Here is a 17,141-nt window from a genome sequence, read left to right on the forward strand (position 1 = left end):
TTCAGAGTGGAAGAGTTTAATCAGAAGCATTTGATATTGCAAATGTGGTCTCAACCAAAACAATGGCATGTACTATAAACCTCGGTGGCTTTTAAACAAGCTTTTTAACATTTAAGTGTACCACTAAATTTAAAATTAAATCCACTCACACAAGCCCCCCTTTTAACTGTTCTCGGGGCAGAAAGGCAGCTAGTGCTAACATTTCAGAGAGCAGCACAATAATAAAGATCAGCAGTGTAGTCATTTTACCACAACATGAGCTATAGTTTAGCCTATGCCATCAACTCCAGGCGTCAAGCCGTATAGTGAAGGATGTGTTTAAGACTCAACTGAGAGTCTCAGGTTGGATAATAAGTAAAGAAAAGCCTCCTGTTTAAAGGTTTTATGGACAAAAGTATTTTTTTGAGAAGACTCTATTCCTCACAAGAGGCACATTTATAACTAAACACCTTCAGATGTAATGCGATATTGCAGAGAGAAAAACACCGGAACCTCTTCATTTTGCATACATTGCTCCGGTCTTGACTTATCTTAAATGCCACCAACCCGTATAACTTTGGCTGATACAGCACAAAACATTTGGCTTCTTTCTGCATTCTACTGGGTGACAGAAATAAAAAAAAAAAAAAAAAACATTCGCTTACATTGCTATTATTTAAACAAAATAGCAGTGCAGGGAGAAAAAAAAGTCATGTTACATTTAAAACTAAAAAGATCCTTTATTTATTTTCCTTCTTATTGTGTTTCTCGAAATCATTCTTGGCTGATGAAAATTAAGTGTAGGAAACTAAAAGCAGAAAAAAACCCAACACAACACTAAAAAAAAAAAACCTGTGATGTGAATCGACGATCTGTTCATGAAGCTTTTTATATCGGTGCCTAAAGACTAACGACGGTCAGTTGGTGTCCATGTGGTCGTCCAGAGACTCGGAAGCTCCTCCGAGTGATGCAGAGGGAGTGGATCTGGATGCAGCCTCTCCTTCTCGCCGCTGGTAGAAAAGCACGTAGGCTGCTTTAGTCTGAAAAGAAGCAGAGGATCATATAACTAAACTATACAACAGGGACAATTATATCTACAGTAGGGCTGAAACGATTCCTCAAGTAATTCGAGCGCATAAAAATAATTGAGGCAAATAATTTACATGAAGCACTGCGTTTCCCTGTGGACCATTATTACTGATGCACCACCCGCTAAACTCTGGAGAACCTTTCACAGGTAACAGATGCTGCAGAATTAAAAATGGTTACTGTACTCTAACCATTTCAACAGTTTCAGGGTGGTACTGATCTTCTAGCCTAGGTCATCTTTGTGGAGAGCAACAATTGTAATTCTCAAATCCTCAAAGTTCTTTGCAATGAGGTGCAATGTTGAACATTCAGTGGTCAGTATGAGAGGACTACACTCAAAGCACCAGATTTTAACTGCTCTAATACAAGATACACAAATTTGTATGGTCCTGTCAAGCAAACATGAACATGATGAATAGGACAGGGTTAAACAATGTACAGCTGTAATCACTTTTTTTTTTGCCTGCTATTTTGAAAATAATGTCTGTATGTTGAGGTTTTTGTTTAGAGGACAGTAAATCTATACTGCTATACAAGCTGCTACTACTCTAAAATATATCCAAGTTTCATTTCTATAGTATTGTCATCAGAAGAAATACCATAAAGGTTGCTGATATGTGAGGGGTGTACTCATTTGTGAGATACTGTAAGTAAACAAAGCAAGGCTAATATTTTATGACAAACAAACACATATGTAAAGTGAGGCACTTTTCCACAAACATGAAAAAACAATATCCATAATAACAATCACAAGACAAATGCCCAGATATTCGAATAAAGGTTAGGAATCTTACCACTATCTGATCTTCAGAGGCAGAGGACACGCTACTGTCATCAAAGTAATACCATTTCCCATCAGCCTTATTCTTAGCATATGCAGTATCTGTAACAGGAAATGAAGAAAAGTTCTGCTTTACCAACAGAAGCTTTACAACAGACTCAAGTCTTTCCCTCCATCAGGGCAAATACAACCAATGTATTTTTCATCCACACTCTATGGGCGGATACTTATTAATTTCATAAAGCAAGCAAAAAGACCTTTGATACAATTGGAAATAAAGAGAACATGTAATTAAAGAAAAAATTAACACCTCAGTTGGTGGATAATAAAACACAAATGAAACTATCCAGTTGAAATTTCTGGGCCACATTGACCAAGATAAGTTGAATAAATATTAACATGCTCTGAATGTGACCTTTCTAAAGAGGAAGTAAGAGTTTCAACAACAGGAAAGAATATAAATAAAAAAAAAAAAAACTCACAGTGGCCTCCACCCATTCCTCCATAGTGGTTGGAAACAGCAACAAGATCGTATATATATGGCTCAGCTTTCGGATCGCAGACAAATTCAGACATGTTCAGATCCCTGTGGGACAAAAAGATGCAGTGTTGCATTAGCAGTTCAGCAAAACCTTCATTATGCATTTGCAGTAAGAGCAAGTATGCAATTGGGCCATTTTAAGCAACGAGCAAAATGACCATATAAACATTTCTCATTGGCTTTGGAAACAACACGTGTTTAAAATGACTAAAACTAAATCTCAGATTCTGTAAACTTTCCATAAAACATTGAAAAATAACAAAGCAATCAAACAATGTAGTAAAAGGAGAAGCAGTGGGTAAAGTTTCCTCACACAAATGACTGAATTGTGAAAATGTTAAACAATAAATCACAAGACTTAAGCTAAACTAGAATGTTCACACACGGCCTAAGACTAATCATCCTGCAGAATTTCTCTTTTTAAAGAGATTACATTTTACTCTGTTAATGCAATGACAAATGACTGATTTACATTTATAAATGTTCTTATAACATTACATATATAAACAGATTTCTTTTTCAATTGTAAAATATGAAACGGTAGAGCTTTAACTCAAGCAAAAGTGCCACAAAAGTTATGAATAAACTGCTTCCTGCTTCTCATTAGGGTGAGAGTCTGAACATAAGCAAATGTTTCTCTTCAGTATTGTTCCAGGTGTGAAAGAAGTTTGAAATCTTTGCAAATGTATTCAAAAATAAGTATTTATAGCCTTTGCTCAATACCTTTGCCACCAATTACAGCCTCAAGTCGTTTTGGAAATGATTGGAAACAAGCTTGGCACATATTTCTGGGTAGTTTCTCCCATTCTTCTTTCTTTCTTCTTTCTCACTGCAAAGCCATTTCCAGATTTCTTCAGAGATGTTCAAACGGGTTCGCGTATAGGTTCTGGGCCACTCATTGACATTCACAGAGTCCTCCCGTAGCCACTCCTTAGTTATCTTGGCTGTGTGTTTAGGGTCATTGTCCTGTTGAAAGATGAACCATCACCCCAGTTTGAGGTACAGAGCACTCTGGAGCAGGTTTTCATCAAATAGGTCTCTGTACATTGCTGCATTCATTTTTCCTTCGATCCAGACTAGTCTCCAAGTTCCTGCAGCGGAAAAACATCTGCACAGCAGGTTGCTGCCACCACCATGCTTCACTGCAGAGGCAGTATTGGCCAGGTGATGAGCGGTGCCTGGTTTCCTCCAGACATGATGCTTGGCATTCAGGTCAATCTTTGTTTCCTATGGTCTAAGGGTCATTCAGGTGCCTTTTGGCAACACCAGGTGAGCAGTAATGTGCCTTAACTGAGGAGTGGCTTCCATCTGTTCACTCAGGCCTGATTAGTGAAGTGCTGCAGAGGTGATTGTTTTTCTGGAAGGTTTTCCTCTCTCCACAGAGAAATGCTGGAGCTCTTGTACAGTGTCCATCAGGTTATTGGTCACCTCGCTGACTAAGGCCCTTTTCCCCGATAGCTCAGTTTAGCCACGTGTCCCGCTCTAGGAAGAGTCCTGGTGGTTCTATTTGATTCCATTTACAGATTATGGATGCCACTGTGCTCATGGGGACCTTCAATGCTGCAAAATATTTTCCCCAGATCTGTTCCTTGATACAACCTGTCTCAGAGGTCTACAAACAATTATTTTAACTTCATGGCTCTGTTTGTGCTCTAACATACAGGTGTGTTCCTTTCCAAATCATGTCCAATCAACTGAATTTACCACAGGTGGACGCCAATCAAGTTTCAGTGAAAACACGATGCACCTGAGCTCAATTTTAGTGTCATGGCAAAGGCTGTAAAATACTTATGTACATGTTATTTTTAATAAATTTGATTTAAAACTTTCATGTTGTCATTATGGTATTGTTTGTAGAGGTTTGAAGAAAATAATGAATTTAATCTATTTGGAATATGGCTGTACCATAAAATGTGGGAAAGTGAAGCACTTTGAATACTTTCAGGATGCACTGTAGGATATTTAAAAACAAAAACAAATGCACCTTCTAAATAGAGATAAGCTATTGCTATAAATGGTAGCAATGTTATGCCTAGATGCTTTGAAAAACCGGCATCATAACAACAGTCACATACAGACACGAATCAAAATGTTCGGACACCGTCAAAGTTTTTTTTCCATCAGTTGTCTTATGTCACACAAGCATCAAGTAGGCTGCTGGTAAATACGAGTCCCAGACCAGTCATTGAAAATGGTGTAGTTTAATGAAGTGCTATTGTGTAAACTGTAAACTTCGCAATCAGCTCGTTCACGACATAGTGATGGATTCAATTTATCCGGTGTGAACAAACATTAAATCTAAAAGCAGCACATACCAGCAGCAGTAAACGATTATATTTTAGTCACGGTTGTGGTTTTGAGTGCATTTATACACCAATACACATTTTTCCTTTTTTTTTTTTTATATCAAGCCTGTTACCTTGCAGCATTTCTTTAATTCTGCAATTATCATTAAATACAATACAAATGTTGATTTCCACAAATTGCTTTAACTTGCATACCCAAACGCTGTTTTTTATCCCAGCATGAGTGAATTTATTTAAGGAGAAATCCCCATACACTCCTCAACAGCAACTATAAGCTTTATAAAATAAAAAAATTAAGGATAGTTAAACTCCATATGTGGCTTTTGCATATTTTAAGTACACTTTTATATATACATACCATGAATTAGGGTTTTATATAGTTATAATTAGCAAAACATCTAATTTAAATTAAAAAAAAACAACAACATATAAATACAAATAAATCAGATTAATCGGAAATAAATTAAAATAATTGTTAGTTGTAGCCCTATGAACAAAACTGAATTGAGTTTTGTGTTGAGATGGCAGCAAAATATTTATTCTATATCAAGTGGCAGCATTTAATGTTTAACTGCTTTGTAGTGTAAAGCTGAATTTGAGATTAGAGTCAGCACCAGCACTTTGTCAGAACATAGTTACCGCAATGGACAAATGTTATCTAATCATAATGCAGCCATTCGGGTTTATGAAAACAGAAATTTTCCGTGTACCTGCAGAAGAATAATCTGAACTGCTGTTTGCGCTCACACGGACTATAATCAGCAAATATAAACGGCTTTAGTATAATAAACAGGTTAGACACTACTGCACAACATTACACCTGTATATCAGTCCCAGCTTGCTGCCATCTAGTGGAGAAAATGTGAATGCAAAATGAGCTCATTTAAGGCACTCAAAAATTCATGAAACCTTACGAGCATCAAATCATAACTAGAAAAATCTACCAAGATGCCTTCGGAGATGAAAGATGAATTTAGAAAATAGCCATTATTTCATTCCTGGCTGTAGATAATAATGTCTGACCTGATGGGGAAATCAATAACAGTATCCAGTTTGTCTCTCCAGCAACGGTTGTAGGAGAAGCGTTTGAGATGAACCACCAGAATGCGGGGTAAAGTCCACAGATCAAACTTCTTTGTTGCTTGCTGGTGCTTCTTACAGGTGGGGCAGTACCTGTAGAGTGAAATGGTGCAAAAGGTTTTTCTACAGTTCTTTTTTCCCCCCCCCAGTATTCAGCAATTACCAATAAAATTTATTTTGTTCTGACACTCACTAGAAATGTGATCACTTTTAATAATCTAGCTGTGTGCTGAAATAGATTTTTATTGACAGCATCTTTGTACGTACCATGGATCGTGCTCTCCAAGAGTCTCCATGGTTGTGAAGAGCTCAATGCATTCCCTCAGTGCTACCGTGGCCTTCTTTTTCTGAGCTTGCATCATGCTCTCATGTTTCTCGTAAGCCTACGCAGAAAGAGAACTGACATCATTCTGAAGAACATACCATTTAAACTTTACCAAAAACAACATATAAACTAAGCGAACCTCCGCCTCCTGGTCATTGTAGCACAGTCTTTTGGTTTCTGAGTCCCAGTCAATGGCTACTGTGGAATGTGCTGTAAAAATAAATAAATAAATAAATAAATGTAATTGGTAATTTTCCGGGTCACTGTTTTATTGCTTATTAGAATATTCAGATCTTTTTAAACAAAATGCGATATGAAAGAAAATGTAATTACGTGTGAGTTTGAGGACGTTGCCAGCTAAGGGACTGATGTTAGCTGTGCCATAGGAGTTCACCATGCTGAAAGTGAAAAGTTTAGGCCGGGTCTTTCCATTAGTAGTAGTAGTAGTAGTAGTAGTAGTGATGGGTCCATTTTCAGGCTCTGAGATCTCGCCCTCACCATCTACAGTTTTTGACTGGCTACTTTCTGGTTCTGGGCTCACCTGGTGGTCCATAGCCTCCTCTTCACCTGAAAATAGCCCAAAAAAAGTAAACAGAATAAATAGTAGCAGTTTTTAATTTGGCAGGTCTTTGTTGAATTAAAGAATAATTCAATCAATTGGTCAATAAACCATTAATAGAATTAAATAACATTTCTCACCATCACACACACCATTAGGCCCGTTACGTGTTTCAGAGTTATTGCTGCCAGTCGTAGAACAAGTACTGCCAGATGCTCCGTTGGACATTGGGCTGCTACAGGTACTTAGTCCTGCATTGTCCCTAGACACTAAATCTCCACCGTCTGAATGGCTGCTAGAGGACGTTGCTGTAGCTAACCCTCTGTTCTCCGACGTGGTACCATGTGAGTGCTTCACATAACGCCTAAAGAACCCAAGGAGGGGAAAAAAGATCTTCAGTTTGTGTGATTAGTAAATAATGATAATCAAAAAAATGAAATAAAATTAACAAACAACAAACACAACAATGCCACTATTAAACCTATAAAACAATTTACCATATACCAATTAAATCTGGACTCAGTGTCAATTAGCAGTTTAAGATGTTAGGAGATGCATGTGGGTACAAGAATAGAAAAAAGGTAACACTGAATACATAGAATGCAGCTCACATACAGTTTTAAGAGGAACACCCACCCGATTCTCTCCAGCACACGCTCATACAATGTGTCTGGGGACAGGTTGTGACGAGGAACAGTGATGAGGAGTGGCTGCCCAAACAGCATGGTGCAGGAGGAACCTCCGCTGTGCTTTACATCTCTCTCCCTGAAATATACTGGCAGATTCATCTGTTCACTGTCCTCCTCCAACACTTCATAGCTAAAACACACACACACACACACACACACACACACACACACACACACACACACACACACACACACACACACACACACACACACACACACACACACACACACACACACACACACACACACACACACACACACACACACACACACGTCAAATTCTCAAGCTGATTAAACACCCAAAGTCATTTTTGGTAGTAAGGTACATTCGATGAATTCAATTCTATAACTCACATAAAGATGTCATCTTTTTCCATGATGTGATTGAGACCCTCATCTTTCCTGTAGATTTTATGGAACCTGTGATTATAAACATCGGCCACAATCATCTAGATAAGAAAAAAAAAAATTGTGCAAAGCAGACAAATTACATTCAACCACAAAAAAAAATTATAGTATGATGTTTCAAAGAAAGAGATTATGATTTTCAAGTCTCACATTCTCTGCTGGAACTCCTGATAGCTTAGACAATGCACTGCACAAGTCTGCCACTGTACCTAGTTTAGGGACCACTACACGAAACTGGGAGAGATGGAGAATGAAAAGGGATGATCATGAATGCATTAATTTAAAGCTACCCATCAACATGGAAAAGTGAATCACTTGCACAAATGGTGCACAATAACACTGAAGGTCCAAGTTCAAGGCTATTACATTCTACGTTAACAAGCTCTCCAACAACAAAAATTACACTGCGACTAGAAAAATGCTATCAACTCATACTTGCATGGGTCTGGACTGAAGGTCGTTGCGGACCAGAAACACTTCCATGGTGCGATCTTTCTTCATGGGAAGTGGCAGTGTGAGGTAGCAGAAAGGGTCGAAGGTGACCGACACTTTGGAGCACTCGGGGCAGACCAGTGTAGACTTGAAAAGGCCATGAAATATATCCACGATGATGGAATCGTTACGCAGACGATGATTCTTCCATGCCTCTTTGGCCACAATCTGTCAAAATAAAAACACAACATTTGACTTTCCCTTTGCAAACAAAGTAAATAAATCATCATTGCTGTTCTTAGCCAGGCCTGTTTTTACATTGTCGAGGGTTGGCGATGCTGCAAAACATATTTAAATGTACCCAACATTTAGACAAACACCACAATACAGTCAACCCCTGATAAATCACGGTTCAGAAAATTTGTGTGTTCTCATTTCAAACCTAAAGATTTCGATCTTAAAATTTGCGGGAATCTGCAGTGGGACCGAATGTTCAGGAACGTTAGGAATAACATTTTAAACTATGTTTTCACTAACGAATTTTCATAAAAATGTTAAGTATAATTGTATTAAAGTGACAATGTCTAGATGAAGTAACTACAGTACTAGAGGGACTGCGTCCAAAATTTGCGAGGTCCGTTTTTTTTTTTTCCCCGGTTATACAATTTATAGAATGGATTACAGGAAAACTATCACTAGTGGCATTTCATATATGTGGGAAACTCTAACCATGTTTCAAAACATAAAATATGTCATAACCATTCGTAAAATACCTCATCTGGCCTGCCCTCAGCATCTCTCAACTCCAAGTACGGCTTCTTTTTGACGCGGTTCAGGTCTTCGTGTAGGCCGTCAAGCAAGAAGGCCAGAAGCTCCTGAGAGTCCTGCTGCTGATACCCTGAGAACTGAGGAGCAAAGCGGCCAACCTGCGTCTGTGCACAAGAGACATCGTCCTTCACAACGAGCACTTTCATAACACAGCACAGCTTAATAACATTGTCTTTCCATACTACATTTAATCCCCGATAACTCACGTCTTAAAAAAATTGCGGGTTCTCATTTGGAACCTAACTAACAGCAAGTTGCGGATTATTTTAGGAATAACATTTTATACTTTCTTTTCACTAACAAATTTCATTAAAAAAACCCAAACTTTTATTACTAGGAGCTTTCTACTCAAGGCTCACCATTTTGGCAAAAATCCCATTCTCTGACAGACCTACAATTATAACAGCATTGCATATTTCTGTATGATTTACTTTAAAAGTACGGGGAGCCACATAGCTGCTCCGGCTGAGCCACATCTGTTTGATCAAGTCTGCAAATGCCTCTGCAATCTCTCCACGCATTCCTAAGGGATTCTCTCTGTTGATTTCTGCTTCATACTTGTCCTCCAGAAAATATTCTGTCAGTGGGGGTGAATTGCTCAGACACTGAAAAAGATAAACGAGGGAATACACAGCGTTTCAGTACAAACATTGGTTTGTACAACTACAGATGCTCAGGTCAGAAAGATCAGGAGCTTAAGATCTGGGTGTATGAAAACAATGAATTACATAGAAGTGTGTGTAGGGGTATGAGGGGGTATATACCTGGAGAGCGGAGTTCATGAAGCAGGTGTTGCCCAGATTACTGAGGCCGCACAGGCCAGGCTGAGAAGCAGACTCTCTGTAACTGTAGGATGAGCTGTATGAACTGTATCCACCCAACCTGCAGAACAGGAACAGTTGTGTTTTCTTTTTGTATGAATATTCACCTTATAAATGTGAAATGATTAAATTAAATAGGAATTTTTAACTATGACAATTCATGATAAAACAGGAAAGAAATCCACAAATAAGCTCAGTGTAAACATAATTCTATATTTAGATGATAAAATAAGATGAGGCGAGAATGAACCTAATTCCAGAAGAGGTGCTGTTGTTTAGCATGTAGCTCGAGTTGCTGCTGCTGTCACCATTGGTCACTGTGGAAGAAATGGTGGCGGAGGAATTGGAGGACAGCTTTGGTGACGTTGTGAAAGTCCTAGACGTGGCTGTACTGGACCTGGTAGTAAACAAAACAGTGATTTGAGAAAATGTTCTTATTCTAAAACGTATTCTGGCAGAAACGTGCAGTGAGGTAAAGTTTATTCTAAACATGCGCACTTGGGATGGGAGGCTTGTCTGGGCCATGTGCCATCTTCATTTTTTCTCTCAATCACAAGTACCTGAGGACAAACAGATCACCATTACAAATTTTAAACCTCAAGCAGCCACACTTTCTAATTGCTGTGACAAGTAACCAGATTTGGCTTGTCCTTTAAGACTATAGTCATATATCCTGCCATATTCCTAATTTGAAACATAAATCGAAATGCACATATTTAAACACTAACATTTGTACTACAATGTGATACTACAGTTTAGTAATGTTCTACGCAATGTACACAAATACCTGGTATCTAGAAATACACTTATGAAATCCAGTAGCTCATATGTCTCAATAGAAAAAAACAATCATTCTAAGCTGATTTAGATCTATGGTATGCTGTTTGAAAGACTAAGATTACATGTCCTTTCACAATTTAAAAAAGAAAAAAAAAAAACAGATTAGTACTACCTGTCTGAAACAGAACCTAACTATACTCTGAGATGTATTAAAGGGAGTGTTATAAGCCTTGGGCGATGACCTACCTGGCCCTGAAAAAGCCCAGCATCCTGAACTGTGCTGTCTGGCTTGTTTAACTGCTCATAAGTGTTGCTCATGTACTTGTTCCACAACCGAGTCTCCTTTTCTGATGGGATATTAAAGAGAGTCCTCATCTCTTTCTCAATGGTATCTAAACCAGGATGAAAACCATTAGAAAAAGTACATATTGTTCATAATGTCTACATGCACCTTCATTGCTTTTCTAAAACAAATTTCTAGTGATGATTTGCCAAAAATGACAACATACTGTAAAATGGTAAAATACTTGAGGATAATTTGTAGAAAGAATTGCAGATAGACAGAATTATCCACAGACGTCATGATGGTGAACATAGATTTTTACCAATTAATGTAAATCAGCTACTTCTGAATAAACTTTCACATGTTTCTCACAGTTATAGATTAAAAGTTCTCCAATCAATATACCAGTCACATTATATTACCATGAGAGAGTGTGATCAGTGAGAAAACTTAAGAACAGCCATAGCCATATCAAATAAAATTTAGTCATACTTTGTAGTTATTCATTTAGTAATACTTAAGGCAGAAAAGATTTCATAAAGATATAAAATCCAGACACTTTATAAAATCCAGAAATACAGATACTCTAAAAGATATGATATCCATATCACACTCACACCAGTAATATCATTAAATTCATCAACCCAAGACACAAGATATTTTGAAAGTGGTGAATCAAAAGTTGATGCACTCATACCGATTGTGTCAGCTTTGCTGAAATGGCGTGTGACCACATTATCCATGTTGTCATTCTCACACAGATTCAGTTCCAGCAGATAGACTTCCACTTTACAGTGCTTCACAAACATGCCATGCTCAACCACCTAGAAAAGATGGGGTAAACATCTAATGTAATACTGGCAGTTTCAAACCCCCATTGAAATGTTTGGTCGATATGAGCAAAAACAACACTTTTTCTTTTTCTGGGGGGTGGGGTGGGGCACCTAAAGTGATTTAATAGAAATACAGTGGAACCCGCTTATCTCGCCCTCGGTTAACTCGACAACCCTATTAAGTCGACGTTTTTGAAGTGGAACCGCCAAATTCTCGCTTTTTCTTAGCATTTTTTATAGATTATGTCGACTTTTTTTAAGTCGCCGAACCCTAATATCTCGAGCACAAGGGGGGAAAAATTTGCCATTTAACGTCAGTCATCTCGGTGCAGCCGCAGAAGAACTCGCGGAAGTGGCGGAAAAATCAAGGCTTACAGCTGCTACAGGTGTTGTATTGTATACTGGTGAATCTCTGCTGTTAGTTCGTTAGTGCACATATGCCTTTTGTTGTTAAATGTTATGCGATGAACGGGAGGTGAAAGCCACGCTTGGCGGCGCGGAGCGTGCGATGAGCAGCAAAAGCATAGAATGAACACCGGCAGGATCGGGGGAATCCTCGGTGCGCTTTGGGAAGAAAAGAGCAGCCGTTGAGAGAGTGCCGGGATACGCATGCGCGATAACAACCGCCGTGAACCAACATATACCAACAATAACAAACGGTGAGAGTGTGGAAGTTTAAATAGGAGCTGGTGATGATGATAAACGAGCACCATATGTGATTGAAGCCGAGAGCTTCAGAGAAAGCGGCCGAGAAAACAACTGACACGCTGAAGGGGGCCGAAGGGGGCGTGGCAGGTGGATTCCTGACAGATAAACATGTACTGTATGTATTTTTATAGCATGCCTACATCAAACAAATCGCGGCAACGCTGTTGTGTATAAACCCCTTCAAAAATACGTGCATGCACATTCTCATTTATTAACGCACATCATGTACATAAAGAAATTTCAAGCACGTTAATATATTGCCGCCATTTTGATTTTCGTTTATCTCGATCACCGGTTACCTCGATGCTTTTTGGCGACCCCCTAGGACATCGACTTAACCGGGTTCCACTGTACAACAATGTACCTATTCTAGTAACCTATAAATAAGATACTATGAAAATAAATAATGCAAGATTCTCTGTTCACCTGTGCTTCTCACTGCTGTGCCAAATTTCCCTTTGCATACATGCTATTCATACCTATGCTGCATATTCACTTAATATTTCTGTTTCTGTTATTCTCATGGCAGTACATTTCTTTATAAACACTAAACAACAGAATTGCTTGACAAAAGGGCATTACAAGGAAAGCTAACTTCATTTACGAGCTGAAAATTTGAGGGTGCAGTGCGTAGAATTTGGAGTCCGTTTTGCAAAGAATCCATGATTAAGTTGCATTAGTGCCTATTTTGGAGCAGATCACGACTGCCCAGCTGATAATATTACTGCAATATTATTGCAAATGTTAGTTTTCCTGTCTTCTTTGTTTAGGCTATCAGTTGTGGATGATTCATTCGTTTCTTTCTTTCACACAAGCCTACTAAACAATACTACATATGCTAACTAACAAATAAAACCATTACACACATCCCAGGTGTAATTCTATATCATAGACTACACTTTCACAAAGAGGAGAGACGAAGTGCGTTACCTTTCTGACGATGGGACTCTGTCCTTCTAGACATCCGTACCAGCTGACAAGGTTATTCCATGCTTCTGTAGGCACTAGGACATAATCTAACTCATCGATGAGATGTTCCTTCAGCGCTTGGGTTTCCTGGTCTGTGTAAAAAAAATATAGGTGACAAATTTAAACTAATGGCTAGTAACTAGAACAAAAAGCCTGTATTTCAATGTTGACTCAATACAGCAGTCAGTCATAAAACAATACATGCATGTGATCGCCATTAATAACAACCAAATCCCTATAAGCATTATGCTAACCGTGTTCATTCCACATTAAATTGTGCTTAGTTCTTTCACACCACACTGGTGCTACATCCATAACTAGCTAGAAGTCATTAAAATATATAATCGCCATGGTAGTACAAATCAGCAAGGTCTTAGAAAACTAACAAATTAGAGCCAGGTTAAAGTGGAATTAGCACAAGTTGTGGTGGTAATGGATGCTAACAGAAATGTTTGGTTCTGGATGATTTTTAGCTCAGCAGTGACACTGACATAAAAGTGAGTGTGCACCTAGTAGAAGTAGCAGTTGGTCGGTGATGAACAGTGCTTTTTATCTTCATCAGTGCCTGTTTCTGTTGTAGTAGATAAATACACTATGACTCGTGACCCATATTTTTTTAAACGTCCCATTCCAGATTAATTCCCCTTTTGCTGGTATAATAACCTCCAGTCTTCTGGGAAGACTTTTCACAAGAGTTTGGTTGTGGAGACTTTTGCCTATTCAGCTACAAGTGCATTATTAATATCAGGCACTGATGTAAGGTGAGGAGGCCTGGGGAGCAGTCTGCATTCCAGTACATCTCAAAGATGTTCGGTGGGAGATGTGACCAAGGTTCTGTGAAGTCATTTGACCATAGCATACTATGTCCTCCTGGACCATAACTTACAAAGAGACACCGTCATGCTGAAACTAAATGCTACAGTACTGAAGGACATTCCAGACAATTGTGTCTTTCCCTAAGATTGGGGTAAAATCGAAGATGGTTGTAATGGTATTAAGATGTCCACAAACCTCTGGCCATATATGATTGGACAGGAAGAGTTTGTTCTGCATCTACAAATATCTTGACAACAGGCTGGACTATAATGTCAACACAGGGGCTGCGTAAAGGACGGGGATAGGCAGACTGTACTTTCTGATGAAAGCCAGGTCCTTTAGTGTTTACAGCAAGATATTTGACCAGTCTGTTGTTACAAGTAGTGTCTTCATTGCAGAAATAAGCCGGGGTGGGAGCATTAGAGCAGGAGAAGCAAAGACCTCAGCATACTGATAAATGAACATTTTGGATGTGATCATTGAGAGGAGGACAACACAAACTAGTCTATCCTGGACAATGCATCACATGTCCTCCGATTAAACCTTGCACAAGTCCACTAACTCACTAGACAATTTATTGTCCATATGCTGCCTATCATATCTATTCAGTTAAATATTTGTTCTTACTACTTGCACTCTTATTAACTCAGAAGACTGGTGTTTACAGTCTTACCTGAAAAAAGCCCAGAGTTGTCGATGGGTCCAGGATACAAGTTGTGTTCTCCGACATTGTACAGATCCCAGCTATCAAATCCCACGTATTTTTTCCACTGTTTGAACCATCGGCTGTCAATCAAAAACCTTCAGGAGACAAACATGGGCGAAGAGTGTCAATCACAACATAAAGGCGACATAAAACTAATGAGAAAAACAAATTAAATGCACAATAAATACAGGAACTGGTTTCTCTCACACCCACAAACAAACTGTTTGCACAAAATTGCTATTTTGAACAAGAAAATGCTCCTACAACATCTAGTACATTACAGCATTTATTACTATGCATGTACTGGGCAGTGGTGCAGTGTCACTGTGTCTACCCTCTCACATTCTTGCGCTGTTTTAGACTAGATGTTGCTCACATGCACTTTAAAAAGTGTCCTAGTTAGTTTTGTAGAGTTCTGTATTATTTAATATTGTTAGTTTATTTTGCTTGATGGGCCTTGGTTCAGGAGGAACGCTATATCGTTTAGTTGTGTACTGTACTGTATATGGCTGGAATGACAGTAAGCAATGGCAGAAAATAAATTAGGCGTTCCAGCCACCGAATCATGTTAACAATAATTTATCTCGGGGCGGTAAGACCATCGTAAACATGGACAGGGAAATTTTGTCAGTTTAAAAACCAAGAGAGCAATGAATTACTATTTGGGCAAATTACTTGCACAAATATACTGTACAGCGTCACTTTGTCTACCGTCTCAATGTCTTTAGGCTATTTATTTTTACTAAATGTCACTCACATGCACTTTAGAAAGCGTCCTAGTTAGTGTTAGTTTCTGCTGCTTTATGAAGCACCTCGGCCCTGAAAAAAAGTGGTTTCAGTTCGACGTATATGGCTGGAATGAAAGTAAAAGCCAGATTGACTTGACTTGAGAAGACTTCAGTGAAATATCAGCACTTAATTGGCATGTTCGAGTGAATCATGATCCCAGTCGATAAGCTTGTTAGCAAGGATTCCCTTCAACCCAGTACTCCAGGCAGGTGCTGAGCTGTCTGATCTGTACTCTATTGAACTCCTGAGTAAAGCTCGATCCTCAGTGCACCTCATAATACTTCATAACAATCAATACTTTACTCGAGACAAGTTCACCACTGAGTGTCAAGCAGAAGCCAGCAGCTATAGCTTACATTTACAAGCTCATGTTAGAGCAGTCAGACCTCACACTGTACTCACTCATGTGTCTGATGCTCATCACTCGCAGTCAGAATGATATCTGGGTGTTATCCAGTGCCCATGACAAAGCAGTAGCACAGCTAACTAGCGCTAGAGGACTAAAATGACCAATAACCAACTTAATTGCCAACAAACACTCTTCAAATTATTCACTCGCCTGTTTCTCAAAAACAAATGAACTCACCGCTTAAAACTATCCTTTCGTTATAACTAGTATAACTACCCGGGTTCAGATAGCGGCTAAGCTAACGTGCTAGTAAGCCGTCTATACAGATATACAAACGATAAGAAAAGGGTCAGTCCCAAGCTAGGCAGCTGGATATAATTATAAACTTGATAGAAGTATTCTTTTTTTTATTATTTTAATTTAACCGATTTTTTTTTTAATCAGACGAATCAAAAGCCACCGCTATGTTGGCTAATAACATGCTAACAAGCTATTAGCGGACTACACGGTTTACCAGGGAGCTAAGATTCATTTCGCCACCTTGTTTTTAAAATATTGTAAAACGAATTAACTAAAATATGACCAGATTAATGAAATAACTACAGGAGTGTCAACCGGATTAGTTTGACTGTGACTGCTTGTTCAGCCTGTCTCACTAGCTTGGCGAGTTAGCCGCGTATCATGTCCCTGACCTGAGATGGCTGGAGCAGGTTGGGCTCCGCGGTGCTAGCACGGCAACTAGCACGGCACTAGCGCGGCGCTGCTCACTCGCCTAAGGGCTGTCAGCTAGCTAACTCCGAGCCGAGGCAAACCGGCGCCGTGTGTGTGGTCTCTTACCATTCGTCTCCTTTTCGGAGTTGCGTTTTCAGGAGAGCTCCGATGGTCTGCTTCTGACTGTCGATCGAGGGAAGCGGGCTTTGCGCTGGTACAGGCTCCGCGACAGGTTCTGCGGCGTTGCCCGGCTCGGGTCCACCTCCCTCCGCCATGGCGCACTGAGTGTAGCCGCAGAGGGTGAGTGCAGCCGGAGGAAACGCGCTAGTGTTGCTAAGCTAACTACACGCGCACGCGCA

General features: G+C 39.3%; 1 protein-coding gene across 1 annotated transcript; it reads right to left on the reverse strand.

The window, feature by feature from the left end:
- Positions 1-17,141, reverse strand: usp4 (ubiquitin specific peptidase 4 (proto-oncogene)). The gene is made up of 22 exons (XM_046846540.1): positions 16,909-17,141; positions 14,901-15,028; positions 13,373-13,503; positions 11,599-11,725; positions 10,865-11,010; positions 10,337-10,398; positions 10,089-10,235; positions 9,782-9,899; positions 9,449-9,622; positions 8,963-9,121; positions 8,193-8,417; positions 7,908-7,991; positions 7,704-7,798; positions 7,297-7,479; positions 6,801-7,024; positions 6,435-6,668; positions 6,241-6,311; positions 6,044-6,159; positions 5,720-5,869; positions 2,332-2,435; positions 1,863-1,951; positions 1-1,019 (listed from the first exon to the last, which is right to left on the reverse strand). Exons 1-22 carry the CDS (start codon positions 17,055-17,057, stop codon positions 897-899), a joined length of 3,039 nt encoding a protein of 1,012 aa, XP_046702496.1. The 5' UTR covers positions 17,058-17,141; the 3' UTR covers positions 1-896.

Source organism: Silurus meridionalis, chromosome 1 (assembly GCF_014805685.1).
Source record: "Silurus meridionalis isolate SWU-2019-XX chromosome 1, ASM1480568v1, whole genome shotgun sequence".
Taxonomy (NCBI): domain Eukaryota; kingdom Metazoa; phylum Chordata; class Actinopteri; order Siluriformes; family Siluridae; genus Silurus; species Silurus meridionalis.

What these genes read in the sequence shown, in the direction of transcription:
- usp4 (XM_046846540.1), bottom strand. Translation starts at nt 17,057, where the DNA reads ATGGCGGAGGGAGGTGGACCCGAGCCGGGCAACGCCGCAGAACCTGTC. An exon ending in TGGCTCCCCGTACTTTTAAA is followed by an intron (nt 9,122 to 9,448) that starts GTAAATCATACA and finishes TCTTGTGCACAG; the next exon opens with ACGCAGGTTGGCCGCTTTGC. An exon ending in GCCTAATGGTGTGTGTGATG is followed by an intron (nt 6,669 to 6,800) that starts GTGAGAAATGTT and finishes GGCTATTTTCAG; the next exon opens with GTGAAGAGGAGGCTATGGAC.